Source organism: Dermacentor albipictus, chromosome 1, assembly GCF_038994185.2.
Source record: "Dermacentor albipictus isolate Rhodes 1998 colony chromosome 1, USDA_Dalb.pri_finalv2, whole genome shotgun sequence".
NCBI lineage: Eukaryota > Metazoa > Arthropoda > Arachnida > Ixodida > Ixodidae > Dermacentor > Dermacentor albipictus.
This window is the reverse complement of record NC_091821.1, coordinates 301,616,419-301,638,640: the sequence shown is the minus strand read 5'-3', so window position 1 is coordinate 301,638,640 and position 22,222 is coordinate 301,616,419. Positions and strand designations below refer to the sequence as shown.

Genomic DNA, 22,222 nt, shown 5'->3' with positions numbered 1-22,222 from the left:
GCGGGTAGTGTGTGATGTCAAGTGAGGGGTTTATCGTCGTCTTATAATCCCCACATAGGCGTATGCTGCCATCTTTCTTTATCACGGGCACTACGGGCGTGGCATACTCCGCTGTATTCACTGGCGTGAGAATTCCTAGTTCAACCAATTTTGCTATCTCGGCTTCTACAGCTGACTGCAATGCGAACGGCACATTCCTTGCTTTTAGGAACTTCGGCCGGTGGTCTGGTTTGAAAAACAGCTCGGCCCGTTCGTCTGTGATAGCACCTAACTCATCATTGAACAGAGTTTCGTACTTGGCTAGCAAGGAATCGAGCCTTTCCTTCGTTCGAGAAGACGAGTCAAACACTGACCTTGAGATGTAGTTCAGACCCCAAATACTGTCCCAGTCCAGACGTAGTGTGTGTAGCCATTCTCGTCCTAGCAGTGGTGGTCCTGCTTGGTCGACGAGGTAGAGTGGCAGCTGCGCCGTCCGTCCACTATGCTGCACGTTGACAACCGCGACGCCACAAGGTCGGACGAGAGCTCCGGTATAGGTGCGTAGGGTGACGTCAGTTGATCGGCAGCTGGTAGAAGGAAGCCGCTTCTTGAACTGCTTGAATGGCATGATTGACATTGCAGCTCCCGTGTCGAGTTCCATTTCTACCGGTGCATCATTTATATTTAGTTTAACAAAAATGGGAGCGCGGCTGGCAGCCCCTTGTTTGGAAATGCTGATAGTCGGCTCCTGTGCCACAACTTTTAGCGTTTTCAGGCTCCGTTTTTTCTTATACCCATCATGAGATTGCCTGTTGCTGCTCCGACAGGCTCTTTGAATGTGTCCTTTCTTCGAACACTTAAAACAGGTATCGTTAATGTGAGGGCATACTGCATGAGTGTGGCTCGGGGAACCGCAGCGGTAACAAACTAGTAGCGGCTTACCAGCTCTCGCTTGCACCTCGTACAGATCAGCATGTGCCTCTCTATTGTCGTCTTCAACTTTGTGCAGCTGTGTGGCCAATGATTCCACGACTCGAGTCTCGGCGACATTCTTCCGGGCTGCTTCCATGGCCAGCGCGCGGTCCACTGCTCTCGAGAACGTCAATGTGTCGCCCTCGGTAAAAAGTGCTCGCTGCACGTCCTCACGGAGCAGTCCGCACACGAAACGATCCCGCAGCGCTTCGTCTAAACTGGCTCCAAACTGGCAGGTCTGAGACAACTTGCGAAGTTCGGCAACATGTTCCGGCAGGGGCTCACCTTCCTGCTGTGTTCTGCGGTAAAACTTGGCTCGTTCACCGATTATGGAAAGCACTGGGGCCAGGTGGGCGTCCAAGAGGCTCTTCAGCTGTTCGAAACTTTTAGCCGACGGCAGGTCAGGCGCCGTCAACGACTTCAGCAGCGCATACGTTCGCGGGCCGATGATGCTGAGGAATGCGTGCACCTTTTCGCTGTCAGGAACCTTGTTGACAATCAGAAAAGATGTCAACCTCTCCTTGTATGCCGTCCAGTCACTTGCGGTAACATCAAATGACTCCATCTGGCCAAGCTGTCCAGTCGACTGCATTGTCGCTTCTTTGTTATCCATGCACAGACAGCCGCAAAATCAGCATTCTTCAAAGTCCAACTTGGAACAGAGGCTGACTTTGAAAAGACTTGCCTTCTTCACCAAACTGACAGCGGCCTTCGGGTCCCACCCTCGTCGCCAGTGTTGTATCTCATGTCAGTGGGTGACCAGGCAAGGGATCAACAGGAAAACGGTGTTTATTGCCCGCAGCTTACGGGCTCCTGGTTACATCTAGAATCAACGGTTCACGCACATAGCAAGACATTATAAGTACTTGTGCGCACATGCGCACTAACAACAGTCTGCTTATCAGGCGCGCTATCGCCGACACAACAGTTCTGTATAAGTCTAACTGGGGTGTTTTTGAGCTCTGTACTTTTTTTAAGTTACCATGCTTTGTTCATATTAATTTCACAACTTCATCTTTTTTTGTTCACAATAAAAGCAATATTTGTCGGTGTCTGTGTTTCCTTTCTGCTGTTTACGTAACTGATTCAAAAGCTTACTGCAGTAGGCTGTTGTGTTTCTGCCACCCGCCGTGGTTGCTTAGTGGGTGTGGTGTTGGTCTGCTCAGCAAGAGGTCGTGGGATCGAATGCCGGCCACGGCGGCCGCATTTCGATGGGGACGAAAACATCCGTATGCTTAGATTTAGGTGCACGTTGAAGAATTCCAGGTGGTCTAAATCTCTGCAGTCCTTCACTACGGCGTGCCTCATAATCAGAAAGTGGTTCTGGCACGTGAAATCTCGTGATATTTTTTTTTTATTCTGGTCATTTGTGTACACCCCCCTGCTCATGTAAAGTCACTCCCACACGGGTATTTCAGGTATTGTAAATAAATAAACGAATAAATAACTTAATTAATTAATGCTCATGCACGTGTGAAGATTGGCTAGTAATCGGGTTGTGTTTTCAAGTGCATTTCAATACGCAGCCAAAACGATGGATCATTTACATTTAATGCTAATCGACAGACCACCAGTGTAATTTCTATGTAGCGTTTTGTCAAGTATAAGCAATGAAATCAACCAATTGGTGCATGTTCATGATTACAGTGCACAGAGCTTTAAACTGGCCTATTCAATAAAACCCATAGAATTGGACCTATCCAACTGAAGTGTCTTGTGAGCCGCTTAAGCTCCTACTGCTGACTCGACATACACACTGTCCCTCGTCTTCAATTCACGGAAACCGCCCAAGCTGCACCTACTCAACATTGCTTCTTGGCATTCGCGCAAAGAATACGATCGAATCAAGTGTCAGTCAGCACACAACACCGTTGCTTTACTTGCTCAACTATTTATGCGTGGGGGTAGGACAGGCAACACGTTTAGGTAGCTTTCGCGGGCATGTTTGCTGATTCCATCGTTAGTGGACATGCGCAATAATGCTGAGTTGAAAAGATGTTAACATTGCGCTCGTTCTTATAAAGTACGATACATCCTCGTTTCTGTACAAACACCAAAATGAAGATATGATCGAACGGCATTGCGAGGGGTTACGAACATTGCTTAAAATTGCTGCCGTATTGGAGGCGCTATGGCGGTCTTTTTTGCCGTGTTGATCTCCTCAAAAGAGGCCTTGTCTCATTTGATATCATCGGTGCACCTCCAGTTGACGACGTATGTTGGCTTACAATGCCGTCGTTGTCGCTTTCGTCGTCCATGATATCTTCGGTGGATGACTCCATGCTGAATGGTTCGGCTGTCGCAAGAAGGTGCTGCCGGTTCCGACGCAGCATTTTGCCGTCTTCTGTCTCTGCTCGGTAGGACCTTGGTTGCTCCACTCGCATCGCTCTGGCTTTGGAAAAGTCGCGCACTCGCACGACTTTTCCTTTCTGCAAAGGAGCCAAGGAGCGTCTTGGCTGTTCGGTCTTTCGATGCTTCCGCACAGATGTGCTGGGCACCTCCGCAAAATGTGGCAATGGCGTTCAAAGCCGTCGACGAAATAGCAGTTCACCTCGCGATCTGCCGTCTTTCAGAGGACATGACCTGTAACTGAGCAATCCAAGCCAGAAGTCGTCTCTTTCTTCGGTTGTTCTTAAGGATTCTTTTAACCCCCTGAACCCCTTTCCCGGCCAAGCCATTTGAGCGTGGAAACCGCGGGCTCGAAGTAACATGCTGGAAATTGTATCTTTTTGAGAAGAGCAGAAACTTGTGGTGGGAGAATTGCGGTCCGTTGTCAGTGCATACTTTCATCGGTATGCCGTATTTAGCAAACATTGCGCTTAGTCTATCAAGGACACAGGCTGCTGACGTGTCCTGCAACTGCTCAACCTCGAGAAAATTAGACGATGCATCATACGCACAATAATACGATTTCCCAGCGTATATACTGCAAGATGTCAATACCAATCCTACACCAGGCATGCGCAGGCACTGGGCGGATAAGAAGGGGTTCGCTGTGTTGCTTGTATGCGTGCTTATGGCATACTAAGCATTTTTTACAAGAATTTTATATCAATGTTCATACCGAACCAGAAAACCAAACGACGCGCATGTTCTTTGCACTTATTTAGTCCCATGTGGCCTTCATGGATTCTTCGCAACATTTCTTGACGCATTCTAGTTGGCACCACGATCTTGCACCCTTTTAGTAGCATAGCGCTTACTACTGACAGTTCACTTTCGGAATGCTTAAGCCGTCCCTGCACAGGTTGGTTCTTCTGAAGGTATGTGACGATACTATGCAAGTAGCTGTCATTTCGGGTTTCTTTTGATAGGCGCTCTAACGTGGCATCCCTTATAAGTGACGATACAACACCTACGGCGTGAATCTCGATGCCTTCTTCTGCTTCATCCTTTTGCGGTTTTCCTACAGAGGCACGCTACAGCAGGTCTGGCAACACGAACTGCTTTCCTGGAGCAAAGTGCAGAGTGAAATTGTATTTTAGCAAACGTAGGAGGAAGCGCTGTAGCCACGGTAGCATGTCAGCAGTTGTTTTTTGCGAAATATTGATCAGTGGGCGGCGGTCTGTTTCAAGGATGACCATGCGCCCATACAAAAATGAAATTTTTCGCACCCGTATACCACAGCCGACGCCTCCTTCTCAATCTGCGAATATCGTTTTTGGGTGTCGGTGAGTACTCGCGAAGCATCCGCAACAGGTTTCCAAGCGCCCCGTAACGCTGTAGCAATGCTGAGCCGATGCCATCTTGCGATGCATCCGAAGCCATTTTAGTGTCACGCATCGGGTTGAAGATAGCCAGTACTGGCTGGCTGCTTAAAGTGGCACAGATATGGTTCCATTCTGTGGCATGGTTATCCGTCCAATCGAAAACACTGTCTTTTGTTATCAGGTCTGGAATTGATTGATTGATTGAGTAACTTTTATTTTGCAGTCCTGCAGAACGCGTATTAGCACGTCGCGGGCCGCTCCCACGTCGGGACCGACAGGCCTAGCCTGCCAGCCGCATCGTGGGCCTGCTGGACAGCCCAACGTTGCTCAGCCAGGAGTGGGTTGCGGAGGGCCGACTCCCACCTAGCTGAGCTGAGGTCAGGGCTTGCTATAGAGATACATCCCCAGAGCATGTGCGAAAGTGTTGATCTATCCCCGCAAGCGGGGCACGCGTCATCAGTGTAAATCTCCGGATATATCGCATGTAACGTGAACAGGTTGGGATAGGTTTCTGTCTGCAACAGTCTGAATGTCAGTGCCTGAGGCCTAGTGAGCTTGGGGTGAGGAGGAGGGTATTGTCGCCGCGAGAGATACAAGTGTTTAAGAAGTTCATTATAAGTGGCAGGCGCGTCCCTACCATGCGTAACTCTCTCTTCGGCCGTTACAGCGCCAGCGCGGTCAGTCAGTGCGCGCGCGGCAGCGTGGGCCGTCTCATTGAGGTTCGTGGGGACACCCGCCATGTGCCCAGCGTGGGCTGGGAACCAAGTAAGCAAGTGATACTTGATTCTATCTGGACCTGCCTTACGAAGCAGCCAAAAGCCTGTTCTGAGATCACTCCACACTGAAATGCCCTAATGGCCGACCGTGAGTCACTGTAGATGACATCGCTGCTGTCATCAAGTATCGCCAAGGCAATGGCCACCTGGTCTGGGAGTAACTTAGTTTTTTCTGCGAGTGCCGGTACAATCTTAGCGAAATAGTTGACGACACCTAGCATTCGATGAACTCCATTCTTGTCCCTCGGTGGCGGCAGATGTAGAACTGATTCGACAGAATCAGGGCTTGGCCGTATGCAGTTTTCGGAAATGACATCGCCAAGAAAAGAAATATAATGGCACACTAATTTCGCATTTTGAAGCATTGAATGTTATTGCCTCCTTACGCGGGGACTGAAGGACTGCTTGTAGCCGTTCGTCGTGCTCTTTTCTTGAAGAGCCCCGCACTAGAATGTCGCCGTCGTACACAAATACACCAGGAATCCCGTCAAAGATCTCGTTCATGTACCTTTGAAATACTTCGGGTGCTGACGCTATGCCGAAAGGAAGCCTGAGGAAACAATAACGCCCAAACGGGGTCGAAAACGTACAGATCCTGGACGTTTCTCCATGCAACGGTATTTGATGAAATCCAGATTTGGCGTCTAGTCGTGAAAAATATCGCGCCCCCGCAAACTCAGCTTCTATGACATCGCGACGAGGTATCTGTAAGTGCTCCCGCTTGAGACCTTCATTAGTTTTCCTAGGATACATGCATATACGTAGCTGACCGTCTTTCTTGACGATAACTAACGGACTTACCTAGTCTGTTGGCTCTTCAACCTTGGCAATCATGCCTGCCTTGGGCATCCGGTCGAGTTCATCCCGCAGTGGTTTCAGCAGCGCCAGGAGTACTCGTCTAGCCATCTGGACCGTAGCTACGGCGTCTTGTCGCAATACTATTTTGTCTAGCCGCTGAAGGCATCCAGCGCCGGTGAAGACGTCATTGTATTCCTGCATGAACTCTGTAGTTCCCTTTGTTGTTATTCCATCAACCGACCTGACGAAGAACCCCAGGCGTTCGCTTGCTTCGAGACCAATAATCGCGCGTCCCTTCTTTACAAGGTAGGAATCGACTTCAGTCGCCGTCTTGTCGACTGTGACCTTCAATCTGGCTACGCCGAAGTGCTTGATGATTCCTCCCCCATAGGAGTGTAGCACTGAATTACTTTCTTTTATTTGTGCCACTGGCTGTAGTGCGCGGTACATACCATGCGGCAGAAGGTTGACTTGTGCACCGGTGCCCACTTTCAAGTTGATGTGCTTGCTGCCGACTATTGCTTGCTTTGCCCAGTCACGCTGTCTTTCGACAGTATCTACCGATGCGTCGAGAATCGTGAAGTCTTCGTCAGCACTGACTTCGCCCACGTGCCTGTTGATCTTGCATTGCACAGAAAAATGGTTCTTGCATCCGTATCGTCTACAGATGCGTCGAAACGCCGGACAATTCTTCGAGCCGTGCTCCCGACCACACCTACTGCATTTAAATACTGTGGACACACCAGTTTCATTTGGCCTTCCTTGGATACGGTCAACTTGGCACTGTTCTCGTGCCCAAAGTTGATTTTGTGCATCTGACAACGCGGCGGCTTTGCATACCTGCTCAGCTTTCGCCAGTGTCAATTCCTTGTCCTGTAGCAGCTGCTGGCGCACATTGTCGTCGCTCGTTCCAAATACAATTTGGTCACGGATCATTGAATTTTACATTACACCGAAGTTGCATGATTTGGCCAGGTACCTCACGTCCCTTGCGAAGGGCACAAAGGGCTCCCCTTCTGCTTGGACACGTCGCCGAAATAGGTACCGCTCGTGTGTTTCATTCATCTGCGCTGCGCAGTACTCATCAAATTTCTTGATAATGGTCGCATAGTCCACTCTTTCGGCGTCTTCAGTGAAAGTGAAGTTGTACATTTCCAACACATCATCGCCTCCCAAACTGAGCAGTAGGCAGTCTTCGCAGGGGGGGGGAGGGGGGGGACACTCCGTAATGCTCCCATTGGCCGTTTTCGAGCAGACGCTCTTTCGACGCTCTTTCGACGTTACGTCGAGCAGACGCTTTCGACGTAACTGAAGGGGACCGCTTTCGACGCGGTCCCCTTCAGTTACGGCCCTAACCAATGGGCGACTCAGAAGCAAAATGGCGGCGCACATGATAGTTTACGTTGTCATGGCAACAGCAACAGCAGCCGCGTGGCACCTCCTCTCCCAAACGTTTTTCTTTCCTTTTTGTTTTTATTATGCCGACACGCTCCACTTCCTTTCCCCCATGCCGCGCGCGTTGTCACTTTTTTTTGTTTTTACCCGTAAGCGGCGCGTTCTTTTTTTTTTTATAGCGTGCTTGTTACGGCGCGCCATGCGCCAGCTCGCAAGCAATGCGCGCACTACGCCGCGCATCGGCATTGCTTGCGAGCTGGCGCGTGGTGCGCCGTGGGCTATGCGTTGGCACGCACGCAGTCTTGCCCATACTTATATTATACCAGCATGTGCCGGGAAATCAAAAAAATTCCACTTCCAACACAACAGATGTTTAATCTCGCTTTATTGACTTAGTTTCCGAAAACAGATTTTTCTTACAACGTGGTGTGATACACGCTCAAAAAATTAGCAAGAGTGAAAGGTGCATGACATATACAAGAGTACTAAAGACAAAAGTTCACAGATGGTGAAATAACAAAAGAAAGTGCTAGAAAACGCGAAGTCCGTTTCATGTACAAACATTAAAAAAACAAGATTTTTATATAACGTCCTCAAGACCTAAATGTAGACGAGCTCCTGATATGTGCACTAAGATATTGCACAAAATTGGACGACGTCTATGACATATTCATGACAACTAAAGAAAGGGAGAACTCACTGGTAATGGCACAAACAATTACACGCAAAATACCTGAAAGATAGAATAAAATGCTAACATTGTTTGATTGAGAGCCATACCAAAAGAAAGCTTACTTATAAATCTTCACGAAAGTATATGAAATGCGTGACATGTTCATTACTGCTGAACAAATTGAAAAAAAAACATCGCAGAAAAATATAACATTGTACTAAAAACTGAAACACACATTATCACGTTATTTTGCACTTGGCCACAACTTGAGTAACGGTGGCAAGGGGAACACAAGGTAGTCGGCTTTTGCGGCAGCACATAGAAAACATTCGCAGAAAGGCTTATTCCTCGATCGAAGACCAGGTAAAACAAGCCAACACGACTTTTCTTTCTACCCGAATGCAATGCTTAGCAATAAAATTACGTCACTTAAGGCACCAAGTCGTACCTACTGGGCTCTCCTTTGTATAATAAACACGAACTGCAAAAATCTTCATGTAGGAAACTTGCAATGCTCATGCTTTCCAGAAGAAAAAAAAAGCGCATCATGCCTACACACGAAGGTTGTTTGCGCGGTTTTCCCATGGGGGGTTACTGAGGTAGTAAACAAACACTAACAGTAATTTTTCAGCTGTTAGTACGTTTGTAGAACGTCGTACACAGAAAAAGCACTGAGCGCGGTATGGAAAGCTGGGCAAGTTACTGAAGTTGCAGAATGAGACTTGGCGCAGAAAAACATAAGTCACAGACCAGGTGACAATGAGGAGGAACATCTATTTGTCAGCTTTCTCTACCGGATAGAGGCAAGTGTAGCATAATCAAGGCGCAACGACGTCCGGAGCTTCATGGAGCACGCAAATGGACAGGGCTGTGTGCGTGTACATGCGCCTTCTGATGTCCTTGGGTCTGAGCGCTCACCTGTTATCTTTAGGCACCCGGAACAACCTTGCAGGACTTGTTTTTGAGGTATTTGTGCACCACTGCACGATGCACGAGCGGTACGAGTCGTGAAACGGGTGAAACATCGCGGAGCACAAGCACACAGCTACCGAGGACCACAGAACTGACGAAACTAGTCACGTCGGTCAATGCACAGCAGCGCACGCATCTCGATGACAGTAGATAACAAAAATTAAGCGTTATGTAGCGGACTAAGCAGCAGCCGGGCCGGCGGGGACGGCACGGCGGCGCGGGCGCGTAGACAGTCGAAGGTGAGGGAGTTGCGAGGGCGTTACGAGAGAGGGCGTGGAGAGAGGAGTTGAGCGGGGGGGGGGAAGGGCTTGGCCACCTCGATCGGCGCGCGTGCGCCCGACGATCTACGAGGCCATGCAAGGGAAACGGATTTTTCCGTTCGCCCATTACAGAGATGGCGCCGATTTCCTGTGCCATCTAAAGTGCCACCGAAACCGGGGAGTGCCCCCCCCCTGGTCTTCGTGCTATCATCCCGAGGCTTGTCTCTTGGCACCGAGGCTGCTAGGAAAAGCTCGAAATTTCGCTTAACATGCTTCCATGGTTTGGCACTGTCACTACTGAGGCGTAACGGCTCAGGAGGCTTTAAGAATTCCATCACGGGTGGCCACGCCCTTCTGACACCATGTTTCGTGCCGCTCGCGTAGAAAATACAATCGCGTCAAGTGTCAGTCAACACAGAACCTCGTTGCTTTATTTTCTCAACTATTTATGCGTTGTGGGTAGAAGAGGGAACACGTTTAAGATAGTTTTCGAGGACATGTTTGTTGATTCAATCGTTAGTGGGCATGCGCAATAAGGCTGAGTTGAAAAGATGTTAACATGATCCACTTGTCTTTATAATACACGATACAAGCATGTCTAACTACTCATAGGCATATAATTGCCTAAAACTTTTCACCTACCGTCATCTAACCGCTGCGGTGGCTTAGCGGCTATGGTGTTGCGCTGATATAAAAGCATGAGCACGCGGGAGAAAATCCCGGCCGCGGCGGCCACATTTTGTTAGGGGCAAAATGCAAGAATGCCCGTATCCTGCCCATGGTGAGCATGTTAAACAACCCAAGGTGGCCAAATTAATTCGGAGTCCCCCGCAATGGTGTAAAAGCCCAGAATTAATTTAATTTACCATCATCTCTGAAGCGTCACCATGGGCACTGCGTAGGCCAATGGTGCCCCTACACATACCTCGGATTTCGAGGAAGTCGCGTATCCCTTCCACTGGCCTTGAAAAACTCATCTTGGACCATTTGGCTGCGCTATACGGTGGTTCTGTCGGTCCATGCTTCTCGACAGCGGCCTTTGTAATCCCTCACTTGGGCACATTCCGCTAATACATATTGGATCACAAATAATTTTCAACAGCTACAGAATTTCTTGTAATACCAAAAGCTGTCAACTTCGTCTCCTGCCTGACACCGCGTACATAGACCATACTTTCGGACGCGAAATCAGCACTGCAAGCCATCGATTCTTTCTAGATAAGGGGCCAGTATTATGTGCTAGCATTAGATGTTCTACAGATATTTCATCTTGCGCAGAGGAAGGGTCACTCAATTACCTTCCTATGGGTACGTGGTCGCTGTGGTTTGGGCGGCAACAAGCTAGCTGATGTGGAAGTAGAAAACACTGTTTCTAAAGTCGTCGAGGTAAAGATTCCATAGGCGCGAAGTGATGTAAACTTTCTCTTGACTGCGCTTATGTGAGATTGCTCAACAGACTATAGTGGGATCAACTAGACCATCGCCACGGGCGCCTGTGGGACTCGGGCACGACTCTTCTCCTGCCGAATAAATTCAAGCGATGGCAAGCAAGCATGCTTCACTGGAATCGCCTGGGCGCCGCCTTCACGCGACACTATATTGACATCTGATCGGCCATGTGCAGAGCCCTAGTTGTGAACGCCGCCAAGTGGGAATAGAAGAGAGGCAGGGAGGTCAACCAGACTCACGTCCGGTTTGATGCCCTGCACTGGATGAGAGGGAGGGACGGAAAGAGAAAGGAAGAGCGCGATAGTGCATTTGAAAGTGCGCAATGATTCTATAAACGGTCGCAGGGACCTGACGACCTAAGGTATACTGCGATGACGCCCTCCTTGCCTTCTGTGGCATCGACACGCACGGCCATGGTCCAAGGATCTTCATTTACGAAAACTTGTCTACATAGTAGCCAGTTTAATGCTGTCCGGAGGACTTTACGCCCGACGTCGTACCCGGCGCAAAGAAGGAAAATATGCTCATTAGTTCCTGTTGTTCCACAAGAATCGCGCATGAGCTTGTCACCCCTAATGTTGATGAACGAGTAAATATCAACCTGAGCTAAAGGCGGCGCGACAGTGTCGCCGCCTCAGAGCAGGACACATTTCAGCTGGAGGTGTGGAGGTGACGTATGCAGAGGAGATGTCGGATCATGGAAGGAACTTTCTGAAAATATTAGGGTAAAAATACTGTCACGATTTAGAATAGGTCAGCCGCAGAAGAGCTAAGGTATCGATTACTGTTCCAACAATTATAAAAGATAATGGCGAATAGAACAACTCGTAAATAGAGTGTACAGTACTTAGTAGGACGATTTTTGCTGCTTAGATTACTGAGACTCACTCATCGCTTCCCAAAAGAGCTGAGTAGGCACCAGGATTCCTAATAAATGATATGCTTGTAGAAACGTTTTATGGTGCTCCTTCGTCAGGCGTATCCCACTTACAATGTTCCTTTCTTTTGTTTTGTTTTTTCTACATAGCGCCTCCGAATAGAGAGGAGACCGAGGACGGCTTCGAGGCCACTTTCCAAGCAAATCACCTCGGGCATTTCCTGCTCACACATCTTTTACTTGGTGAGTTCTTTACTCCCGATGTGTAATGTAGTAAAATTTGATATAATTATCAAATGCTAATATTTGTGCGAGTAACGGGTATCCTAAGCGTCGTAGAAGATATTACGAGCATATAAATCTGTATTTTTAATTGCCTGGAAAGTGGGAAGGCTATTGGTCTTTCCCTCGTAGAATCCACTCAAACCAGAGGCCCTCCGGAAGCAGACGCCCTTAAAGCAAGTTAACCACAATTCAGAGGCACACTATACTTGCCCACAAATCCGAACATTTTATCAGAAAACCCACAAATAACACGAGCGTCGCTACTCAGATACTGATACATTAGGCGGCCGCTGAACCAAACTAAATGTAGTGTGACTCTTGTAACAGACAAAAGGACAATTTTGGATCGCGTCCACAGATATTTTATGAAAGCGGGAAAACTCGGTTGAATATCATATTTGAAGCCAGCACACCTGTGTTACGTTGCAGCGGAAAGTGGCGTCAGGAAGATTGTTGCATCATGTGATCTGACTGCGTACTGCACTCGCCGTTCGAGTAGACTTCTGGCTTCAAAGCACCAGATGGCACAGCCATTCCAGCAAAAGTTGTAATTTAGCATTCCCCCCCCCCCCCCCCAATTCAAGCACCCCATCCAGTGTACTCTTCAGAGTCACGAGGCATGTGTACTTTGCGTTGTAGCAGGCTTGTGAGCCTTCTTTCGTAACTCTGCAGTTTTAGGAATTTCTCTCGGGATATCTGAGAACTTCAGTCCATCTTCTAACTCGGACACACACAGGATGCTCGGTGCGCATTCGCAAAACTTCTGCGCCATAAGTGCGGTCGGCGATTAGCTATCGCTATGGAGATCGACATTACAACCTGCCTATCAGTTTAGTGACTGGCGGCCGCCCAAACACCCACCAATAAAGAACTGTTTCGGTATATTGTGCTTTTTGCGATGACATTATGGGGAAGGATGGCGGGGACAGATCAATACGGGCTGTTGTCGTGGTTCTCCAATTTGTAACAGATGGCGATCCTGAATGTGTTGCAAAACACGTCGGTGCTGACACGAATGCGCGATATGTGTCATTGCAACGTCCTTAATTTGGATAGTCTTGATAACGGTGCACAATATGCGCTACTCGCAAGAGTTTCAAATCAAGAAAGAGAGAGAGAGAGACAGAAGAAAGAGGAAAGGCAGGGAGGTTAACCAGAGGGGAAGATCCGGCTTGCTACCCTATGTTGTGGAGAGAGAGGAGGGGATGTAAAGTCACAGGAAAGTAGAGAGAGAGAGAAAAGGAGCACAGATACAATCATATTCGGTCACTGTCACCGCCTACAGTCACCGCACAGCACCGTAACACTTGTGACTCTGTAAACATCAGTTCATGTATAGCCACTTGTCCAAGTCTATTGTCTTTAAAAATTGCAACAGAGCCCTAGTCAACCTCCGCTGCGACGAATTGTGATGACGTCATTCTAAAGTGCATCGCGATTGCGACCGATCGTCTCTAAAACTTGTAGCCAGGACAGTCACAGGTGTTGAAGAGTCTCCTCGCTACCACAGTAATCACACGAGGCGTCGTCAGCCCATCCGATTCGGAAAGCAAAAGACGTTGTAAAGACCACTCCTAACCTGATTCGACAAAGCAGGGTAGCTTCGCGTTGGCAGAGTCCAGCTGGGATTTGAAGGCGGAGAGAAGAGTCCAGATGGTGCAGCCGGTTGCTTTGATTACTTCGTGTTTCCCGCATGGAGAACGTGGTATTGCGGGTGAGCATTCGAAGTTTTCTAGCAGCATCTGTCGTTGATAACGGTATCGACTCCTCTTTGTCGCCTTCAAGAGCTGACCGAGCAGCGTTATCGGCGTGCTCGTTACCTATGACGCCGCAGTGGCTTGGAAGCCACTGAAATGTCACGTGGTGTCCTTTCTCGGCCAAGACATAGCTTAGTTCTCTAATCTCTAATACCAATTGTTCATGTGGTCTGTGCCACAGGGCTGATAGTAAAGACTGCAGTGCTGCCTTAGAGTCACTGTATATGGGCCACTTGACGCATGACGAGGAGAAGTGCAGCGCGAACAGCTGCAAGTTCCGCAGCCGTTGATTTAGTTGGGTGACACGTCTTGACACTCATGGTGGTGGCTCTCACTGAAGACACCACTGGAGATGAACACTGGAGAGTTCCTGATACATCTGTATAAATATGTACGCGTTCAGAGCACCTCATCGTGCAAAAAAAAGCAGAGTTAGTTACTTAAGAGCATTTCGTGACAGCTCTGATTTTTTCTTCTGATTCCTGGGGTGCACTGCAGGTTGAGCCAAACGGCATGTAGGAGTGCTGAAGCCTGATGGAAGGCGCGTGTAATAATCCGATATCATAATACAAATTGATGCCTTGGCCTTTCTGGCGGTAGTGCTGCAAAATGATGGAACAGGCTCAGGCAAATGGCTAATGTGCACTCTCTGCACTTCCACCGCAATGTGCGTTTGTATTGGTTGGTCTCGGACGATTGCAACAGTCGACACTGTTGATGAGCATCTAGGGAAACCAAGACAAGTCTGAGCGCCCGAGCTTGAATAGCCTGTAGAGCACGAAGATTTGTCCTGCAAGTGCATGGTTAGTTCGGGCCAACTGTATATCAAAAAGCCCAGAAAAAGAGTCCTGTAAAATTCCAAGTCTTTCCTTCCAAGAAATTGAAAAGCTGGGAGATTACTGTCAGGTGCTGTTTCAAGTAAATAAAGTGCGGGCTCCACGAGATACCTCTATCAATGATTATGCCCAGAAATCTGTTACTCTTACCCAAAATATAACATGGGCCCCGGGACACGAGGGTGTTACTATGTTACTATCTTCTCCGGTGGCTGAGACGGCTGTAAAACCCCTAAATAAACAAGTAATGACTTCCTCTGAACTTTGCTAAACTTTGCAAACTTTGGCGCTTTCTCTCTCGCCTGCAGCGCCTCCGGAGAGTCAACCTCCTATTGGTCGAAGCGCCGCGGTCACGTGCTAGTGCGCGCTTTTTTGGTCCGTCGTAGTAGAGTGCCTCGATGCTAGCGCCGCCGTTCAGGGTGGAGACAACCTCAACGGCGCCGCCATATTGAAGCACATGGGATCGGCTACGCTAACGTTCGTAACGGCGCCGTTCATGCTCTCGGCACGCTTCGAGTGCTTTGATTTGAACGATCTTTTTATCAATAATGCACTGCGCACCTTTTTACTCATAATAGCCATTTTAAAATCCGAGGGTCGAAGACACAATTGTACGAATTCATTTTAAGGCTCCGAGTGGTCGAGGTTGAGCAATTAGTGTGCCGTCAGTTGGCTATCATTTTGAAGATCCGTTGCCCAGCAGGTGCTACTGCTCTGTGTGAGTGGAAGAAATTGCTTTTTTTTCTAGGTGGTTTTTGGTTTTTCAATTCCTGCGCTTTGATAACGGCCGCGCGTCATCAGCCGCTCGCACACGGCGCTTGGTTTCGCTTCTGTCGCGCGAGCTGTTCCCGTTTGTTTTGCTCGCAAAGACAACTTGTCTGCTTTTTAATCTTTCAAAGTGTAACTGTGAGTTCCTCGCCTGTTTATTGCCCACAGGGGTGCAATTACATCTGTTTACAGGCTGGCGCTGGTACATACAAACGATGCCGCGTATGCCAACGTTGCCACTGCGCCTGCGTTTTCTTTCACGAGGCCCACGAAAACTGATTGCACCTCATTGGCGGTAGGATACACCACTACTGCAAGTTTTCCACTCGTTTCATTTTTTCTGACAGGCGCACCACCACCAAGCGTTCTTGCGTGCGCTCATATGGAGACTGCGCTTGCGCTCTGGACATGCACACCGGTTGTTCTGCTACGATTCCTCCGTTTGTGAAGCGCATTTCTGCATATATTTTTCATTGTATTTATTTTATTCATGCGCATCTGTACTCATTTATAAACCATGCTTGTACACCTACACACGAAAGGGTGAATTTGAGGTCACTAAATAACTGCAGTAATGCTCTTCTAACAGTATTAAATCCGAAATAAAAGTAAGACTTTGAAAATTCATGCTTTGTGAAATAGACTCGACCAGAAAAGGTTTAATAAAAAGCTGCAGTTTTGACGATGCCTGTGCATGCAATCCCTATTTTGCCTGCGAAATTGGGTGGTGATGGGCTAGGCTGTTGAAAATAACTGCTTCCTAAAGGTTGAGCTTCATTAGTGCTGCAGAAAAATATGTAACCTAGCTTGTCAACCTCCCTCCTTACAGACAGCAAAGGCAACAAAACAAAAGAACAGTGCAAATTATTTCTTTAATGTCAAGTGCAGTCGACCATGAAAAAACGCAAACTACAATAAAAGTAAGCAAGACAGAGGGACAGATAAGTTGGGTATGTACAGTGCGATTTAACCTTAAAAGGAAAGCATAAAAGCAAAGCATAAAAAAGATGCAAATCTCCAAATAAACGAGCAGGACATAGGGGCAAAAAGTTGCTACGTGCACTGTGGTGTTACCTTTGCAACAAACATGAACACAAAGCATGAAGAAAGATGCAAACTACAAAATAAGCCAGCAAGTCAGTGGTAAATAGGCAGCTATTTACGGAGTGGCGCAAGATTTAAAGCAAGGTACTTTACGGCAAGTTCACGCCAGCCACAGTCTTGCTGCCATAACAGTCGTCTGAATCATCAGGCTAGTTCAGCCAGCGGAGGTAGATACGTAGTCGTATATATATGACAACAAAACTGCACATCAGTTTTCTCATAAGGCTTGTGTGGCCAGCGCACTCACTAGGTGGCAGAGAAACTGATCGCTCAATAAGGCTCGCCAGTGTATTTATTGGGTGATCCAAATGACAAATATCATTTTCCTGTGAAAATTTCCTAAAGACACATTCACAAGAAGAAACAAAGCGCAGTACCGTATGGCTTACATACACCAAATTTCTAGAAGCTTGATTGTTCTCCTTGAGCTGCACAAGAGCATGCTCATCGGAAGCCTCATCAGCAATCAGGGTCTCAGTACAGGTGGAGCATGGTTTGGTAATAGATATAAGAGACTTCATCAAATACCCTGCCAAGCGAGCAACGATTTCATTTTCAACAAGAGACAATGGCTCGCCCTTTGTGCATTCATCATCGTACGAGGGTTCTCCAAATTCTTTCTGCACTTCTTGAATCCGAGTCTGCAGAGAATAAATCCACTAAGTAGTTGCTGTCGTCAGGTTCATAACCAGAGTTCTCAGGCACCTTGAGGAAGTAGCTAACTGACAGAATTCTGAGCGCATTTTTGACATCATATGCACTGGGCACGGGAGAAATCATCCGGATGACCGAAAACGAGTTCTCCAGGCAATCTTGGGCCAATCGTCCTGTCAAGAAGAATGCGTAGCCACATCTCTTTGGCACTACAGCATTGGACATTAGCACCCCTGCCTGGCATGGCTGCCAGACCTTTTTGATGCCAATGCCTAAGCTCTCAATGACTTCAACAGCGAGTTTCAGCGTTGCAATAGCCTCTTCATATTTGCTTTCATTTGATAAACTCAGAGCAACAACAGGGTGCCGTGCAGTCATGATTGTGTACCACTTGAAAATTACTTCACAAAACCAGGCTGTTGTTTCAGTCTCGGGCGGCAGCTTCATGCGCTCTACAAAGTACCTCATAGCTGCAGGTGCTTCCCGGAATAACTGAACAGCTACCCCTACCTTCATCTTTGTGAACTGGCCGTTGGAAATGTGCACGGTAATCAGGAACAGTCGACGAGCCGCGCTCCGGGTGACGAAAGGGAAAGTCCCCCGTTTATTTTGCTGGCCGATAATATACATTCTGGGGACGTCACGTGTCACAAGTAGCTTGGCTATCACAGTGGTCGTCCAGCTATCTGTCGTGACGTTGCACGCCGCACACAGGCGGGCGATAACAGCACATCCCTCTTTCTCAAGCACAGGAACATTCGCACATACATGGTAGAGAATATGTTATACCAGAAAAAAACAAAACAGCAAACCACTCAAAGTCAAGTCGTATGGATTTCTTCACCACACAAGAACATTCGAAAATACAAGACAGAGAACATATTTTGTACTACAAAAAGAATACACACCAAAGCACTACTCATCGAAGCCCAGTCGGATGGGTTTCTTCACCAGTCTACCAAACCGTGTTACAGTGGGAGTGCGGTCACCACTGGCCACAGCGCGAGTTGGAGGCCCCGCTGAATCTGTTGCAGCAGCGCCATCTGGGCTACGAGCCAATTGTGCCGCGCTCGGCTGCTCCACGGTTTCTGGAAATTCGCAAGTTTCCATGTGCGCCCTTTCTTTTGGGAGGCGGTTAAGCATTCTCCTGTTTCTGCGAAGGCAAACGCCGTCGTCTGTTCGCACTACATATGACCGTGGTTTCGGTGCTCGTGCGAGGACTGTGGCCTTGGATTGCATGTCTGTCACCCAGACCAAGTCACTGCTTCTAGCTCGGGAAGCCGTCTGGCCCGATGGCGTCGGTTGTAGTAGCGGCATTGCCGCCGTCTCACCGTCTGGTCTCTGGCCACGACTTTCGGGCTGCTTTTTCCCGGATTTCGATGACGTGGTAGCATTGGGACTCTTGTCCTCAGTCGCCTACCCATAAGTATTTCCGCAGGACTGACCCCAAGAATGCCGGGCGTCGCCCTGTAAGCCAACAATGCCAGATACGGGTCTTTAGACTTTAGAAGGAGGTGCTTAACCGTCTGAACCATTCGCTCTACTTCCCCGTTGCCCTGCGGGTGCCTCGGACTCACGGTGACATGGCGAAACCCGTAGGACATAGCAAACTGTTCAAACTCAGTTGCCACGAACTGAGGACCGTTGTCGGTCACCACGCACTCAGGGATTCCATGCCTAGAAGCCACCGAGCCCATGCCTGGGCTCGGTGGCTGTGCCACAACACGCACCAGTAACCCACTTCTATTCATCATGCAGGTTTTCCTTTGCGCTGTCGCACGCATGCTGCTGCCCTCGATGGTGATGTCAGCGAGCCTCGTGAGGGAACCGCCGAATCTGCGCACAGGGATTGATGTGACTAGTTGGCGCACACGTGTCGACAGTCATTCCGCCTCTCCAAATGCGCCACCACCTCAAAACTGGAGGCTTGAGCAATTACCGAGAGCCATGCCGTCATCGACAACGACTGCAGAGCAAGCTATAAAGGAACCACTTCCATCGTCCGCGCTCTGTGGGCTCGGTGGCTGTGCCACAACACGCACCAGTAACCCACTTCTATTCATCATGCAGGTTTTCCTTTGCGCTGTCGCACGCATGCTGCTGCCCTCGATGGTGATGTCAGCGAGCCTCGTGAGGGAACCGCCGAATCTGCGCACAGGGATTGATGTGACTAGTTGGCGCACACGTGTCGACAGTCATTCCGCCTCTCCAAATGCGCCACCACCTCAAAACTGGAGGCTTGAGCAATTACCGAGAGCCATGCCGTCATCGACAACGACTGCAGAGCAAGCTATAAAGGAACCACTTCCATCGTCCGCGCTCTGTGGGCTCGGTGGCTGTGCCACAACACGCACCAGTAACCCACTTCTATTCATCATGCAGGTTTGTGAACCAGACTACTTGTATACTAAGAGAACTAGCAATTACTTTTTGGTGCAGCTTCCGAGCCTGCAGTGCTGCTTTGATATTGTTTGTGAGTGTCTCAGTGTATTTAGATCTATTTTGTTACAGTCAGGGGATATTGAAATGAACCCTGGTCCTGGTACTGATGCTGTGCTTGCCGAACTGAAAAAACTGTCCGCTGGCCAAACCACAATAATTGCCGACATGCAGGGCCTTAAAAGCCAATGTACGGCTACAAGTGCTGCACTCGTTGACTTAAGCAAGAGGTTAGCGGATCTAGAGGGCCATTATCAGAAACTACTACCATTGCAAATCGAGATACAGACCATAAGGACAGATACTGAGCAAACAGCAAAGCTTGTTCACACTCTGAATGCCCGCGTTGACGATGCAGAGAATCGCTCAAGGCGAAACAATCTTGTGTTTTATGGCCTCCCTGATACAGTAGCATCAGAAACGTCGGTCGCGTCTGAAGAAAAAATTTTACGTCTATGCTCAGACCACCTGAACGTGCCACTTGAACCTCAAGACATAGAGCGAGCGCATCGTGTTGGTCGCCATTCTGCTAATCACCCGCGCCCACTAATTGTTAGGTTTAATCATTACAAGAAAAAAGAAATGGTGCTCTCAAATGGGCGCAAACTTAAGGGCACTCATCTCAGCATGGGTGAGGATTTTTCCCCGGCAGTTAGGGACGCCCGCAGGAAACTTGTTTCGTTTGCGAAAGCAAAATCTGTGCCATTTTCTTTGCGCTTTAAAACTCTTTTCATTGGTTCTAAGCGCTACGTATACGATGACACATCGCAAACAGTGAAAGAAATATAGCAGTCATCGCATCATCAAAAAACAAGCCATCCCCCTCGAACGAAAAGTATAGCGCATGTTTCCCTTTCAATAATTTATACTAACATACGAAGCTTCATTCCAAAACGAGAACACGTGTCTAACCTCGTGCTGTCGTCCAACAGCAACATTCTTGTACTCACGGAAACGTGGCTTTGTAGCGAAATCTATGACTCGGAAGTGTTGGCTGATTTGCCAAACTTCAGCGTCTTTCGAAAAGATCGTGCTGGGACTAGAGGAGGAGGTGTGCTTATTGCCGTTAGTCAACAGTTATCGTGCTCTGCCATTAACATCACATCAAAACTAGAAATACTGTTTGTTCTATGCCACGCCGCCCCACAGTCCATAATTTTAGGTGTATGTTACAGGCCCCCTCGCAATAGCGCCGACTTCGCTCGTAATCTAAACAATGCACTAAATGTGGTTTGCTCTCGCTACCCTAATGCCGACCTGCTTCTTTTTGGAGACTTTAACTTACCAGACATTGATTGGCACAACGCAGCACCCTCTCTGGTAAGCCAAACCGAATCGAGAGATTTTCTCGACGTTTGCCTCAACTTCAATCTGACACAACTCATATTAGAGCCAACGCGCGTCACCCAAGACACTGCAAACATATTAGATTTACTACTGGTCAACCGTCCAGACAGCTTGTCGTCCATCACCTATCTTAGAGAAATTAGTGACCACAAGGTCATCCATGCTTCTTTTCGCTTTGCCCCAGCTCTGCGGGAGAAGCGGGAGAAAACTACACACTTATACGACAAAGGAAATTATCATGCAATATGTGAACATTTACAGAATTTTCTACCTTCCTTCCAAGATACGTGTCATAACTGCAGCATTCATGAAACTTGGCTGATATTCAAACAAAAAATAAACAACTTAGCGAACCAGTTTATACCCAAAATCACCTTTCGAACACATGAACAAAAACCATGGTTTAACAATTCGTTAAAAAGACTAGAAAACAAAAAGAAGCGCATGTATCGTGCCGCAAAGTGCAGGATGAACACGTGTGCATGGGAAAAATACTACACTGCTGAACGCGCATACCTATCAGCGATTCGCAGGGCGAAAGATGCATTCTTTGGTGATGACCTTCGGAAACTTTTGATCAATAACACGAAAAAATTCTGGCAGGTGATAAACCCTCAAGAAAGGCACGGTGTAACACTTACCAATGAGGGTGGTGAAACGGTCGACGATGTGGAGTGCGCGAACCTTTTTAATGCAGCTTTTGTCTCGGTATTTACAGAAGAGCCTACCACGTCCCCTTTTTCTTCGCGTACTAACGAAACAAGCGTTATGCCAACCATTACATTTTCCCCCGATGGTATCTCATCATTAATTGACAACGTTAAACTCACATCGTCAGCCGGCGTGGATAACATTAATTCAAAACTGTTAAAGAATACTAAACACGTCACCGCGGTGTTTCTTTGTATGCTATTCTCGCAGTCACTTTCAACTGGTGAAGTACCACATGACTGGAAGGTGGGGAAGGTTGTTCCCATCCACAAATCAGGTGACAGGAATTGCCCGCTTAATTATCGCCCCATTTCATTAACGAGTGTGCCCTGTAAGCTCATGGAACACGTCATGTACACAGAAATCATGAAATTTCTCGACTCGAACAAATACTTTCATTCTTCACAGCATGGGTTCCGCAAAGGCTTTTCCTGCGAAACACAACTGGCCATTTTCCTGC

General features: G+C 48.1%; 2 protein-coding genes across 11 annotated transcripts in view; both read left to right on the top strand.

Moving 5' to 3' along the window:
* Positions 1–22,222, top strand: part of LOC135920875 (retinol dehydrogenase 12-like) — a 361,370-nt gene that overhangs the window by 257,725 nt on the left and 81,423 nt on the right. For all 10 annotated transcript variants that reach the window (XM_065455123.2, XM_065455124.2, XM_065455125.2 and 7 more), the window contains exon 4: positions 12,012–12,104. In XM_065455123.2, coding sequence (XP_065311195.1) covers positions 12,012–12,104 — 93 coding nt within the window. The remainder of the gene's footprint in view (positions 1–12,011; positions 12,105–22,222) is intronic.
* LOC135920873 (uncharacterized) lies at positions 19,030–21,162 on the top strand. Its single transcript, XM_065455121.2, has one exon. The coding sequence runs from the start codon at positions 19,048–19,050 to the stop codon at positions 20,491–20,493; it is 1,446 nt and encodes a 481-aa protein (XP_065311193.1). The 5' UTR covers positions 19,030–19,047; the 3' UTR covers positions 20,494–21,162.

Excerpts from the sequence above, each read along its gene's own strand:
- LOC135920873 (XM_065455121.2), top strand. The coding sequence starts at position 19,048 with ATGCTGCTGCCCTCGATGGTGATGTCAGCGAGCCTCGTGAGGGAACCG.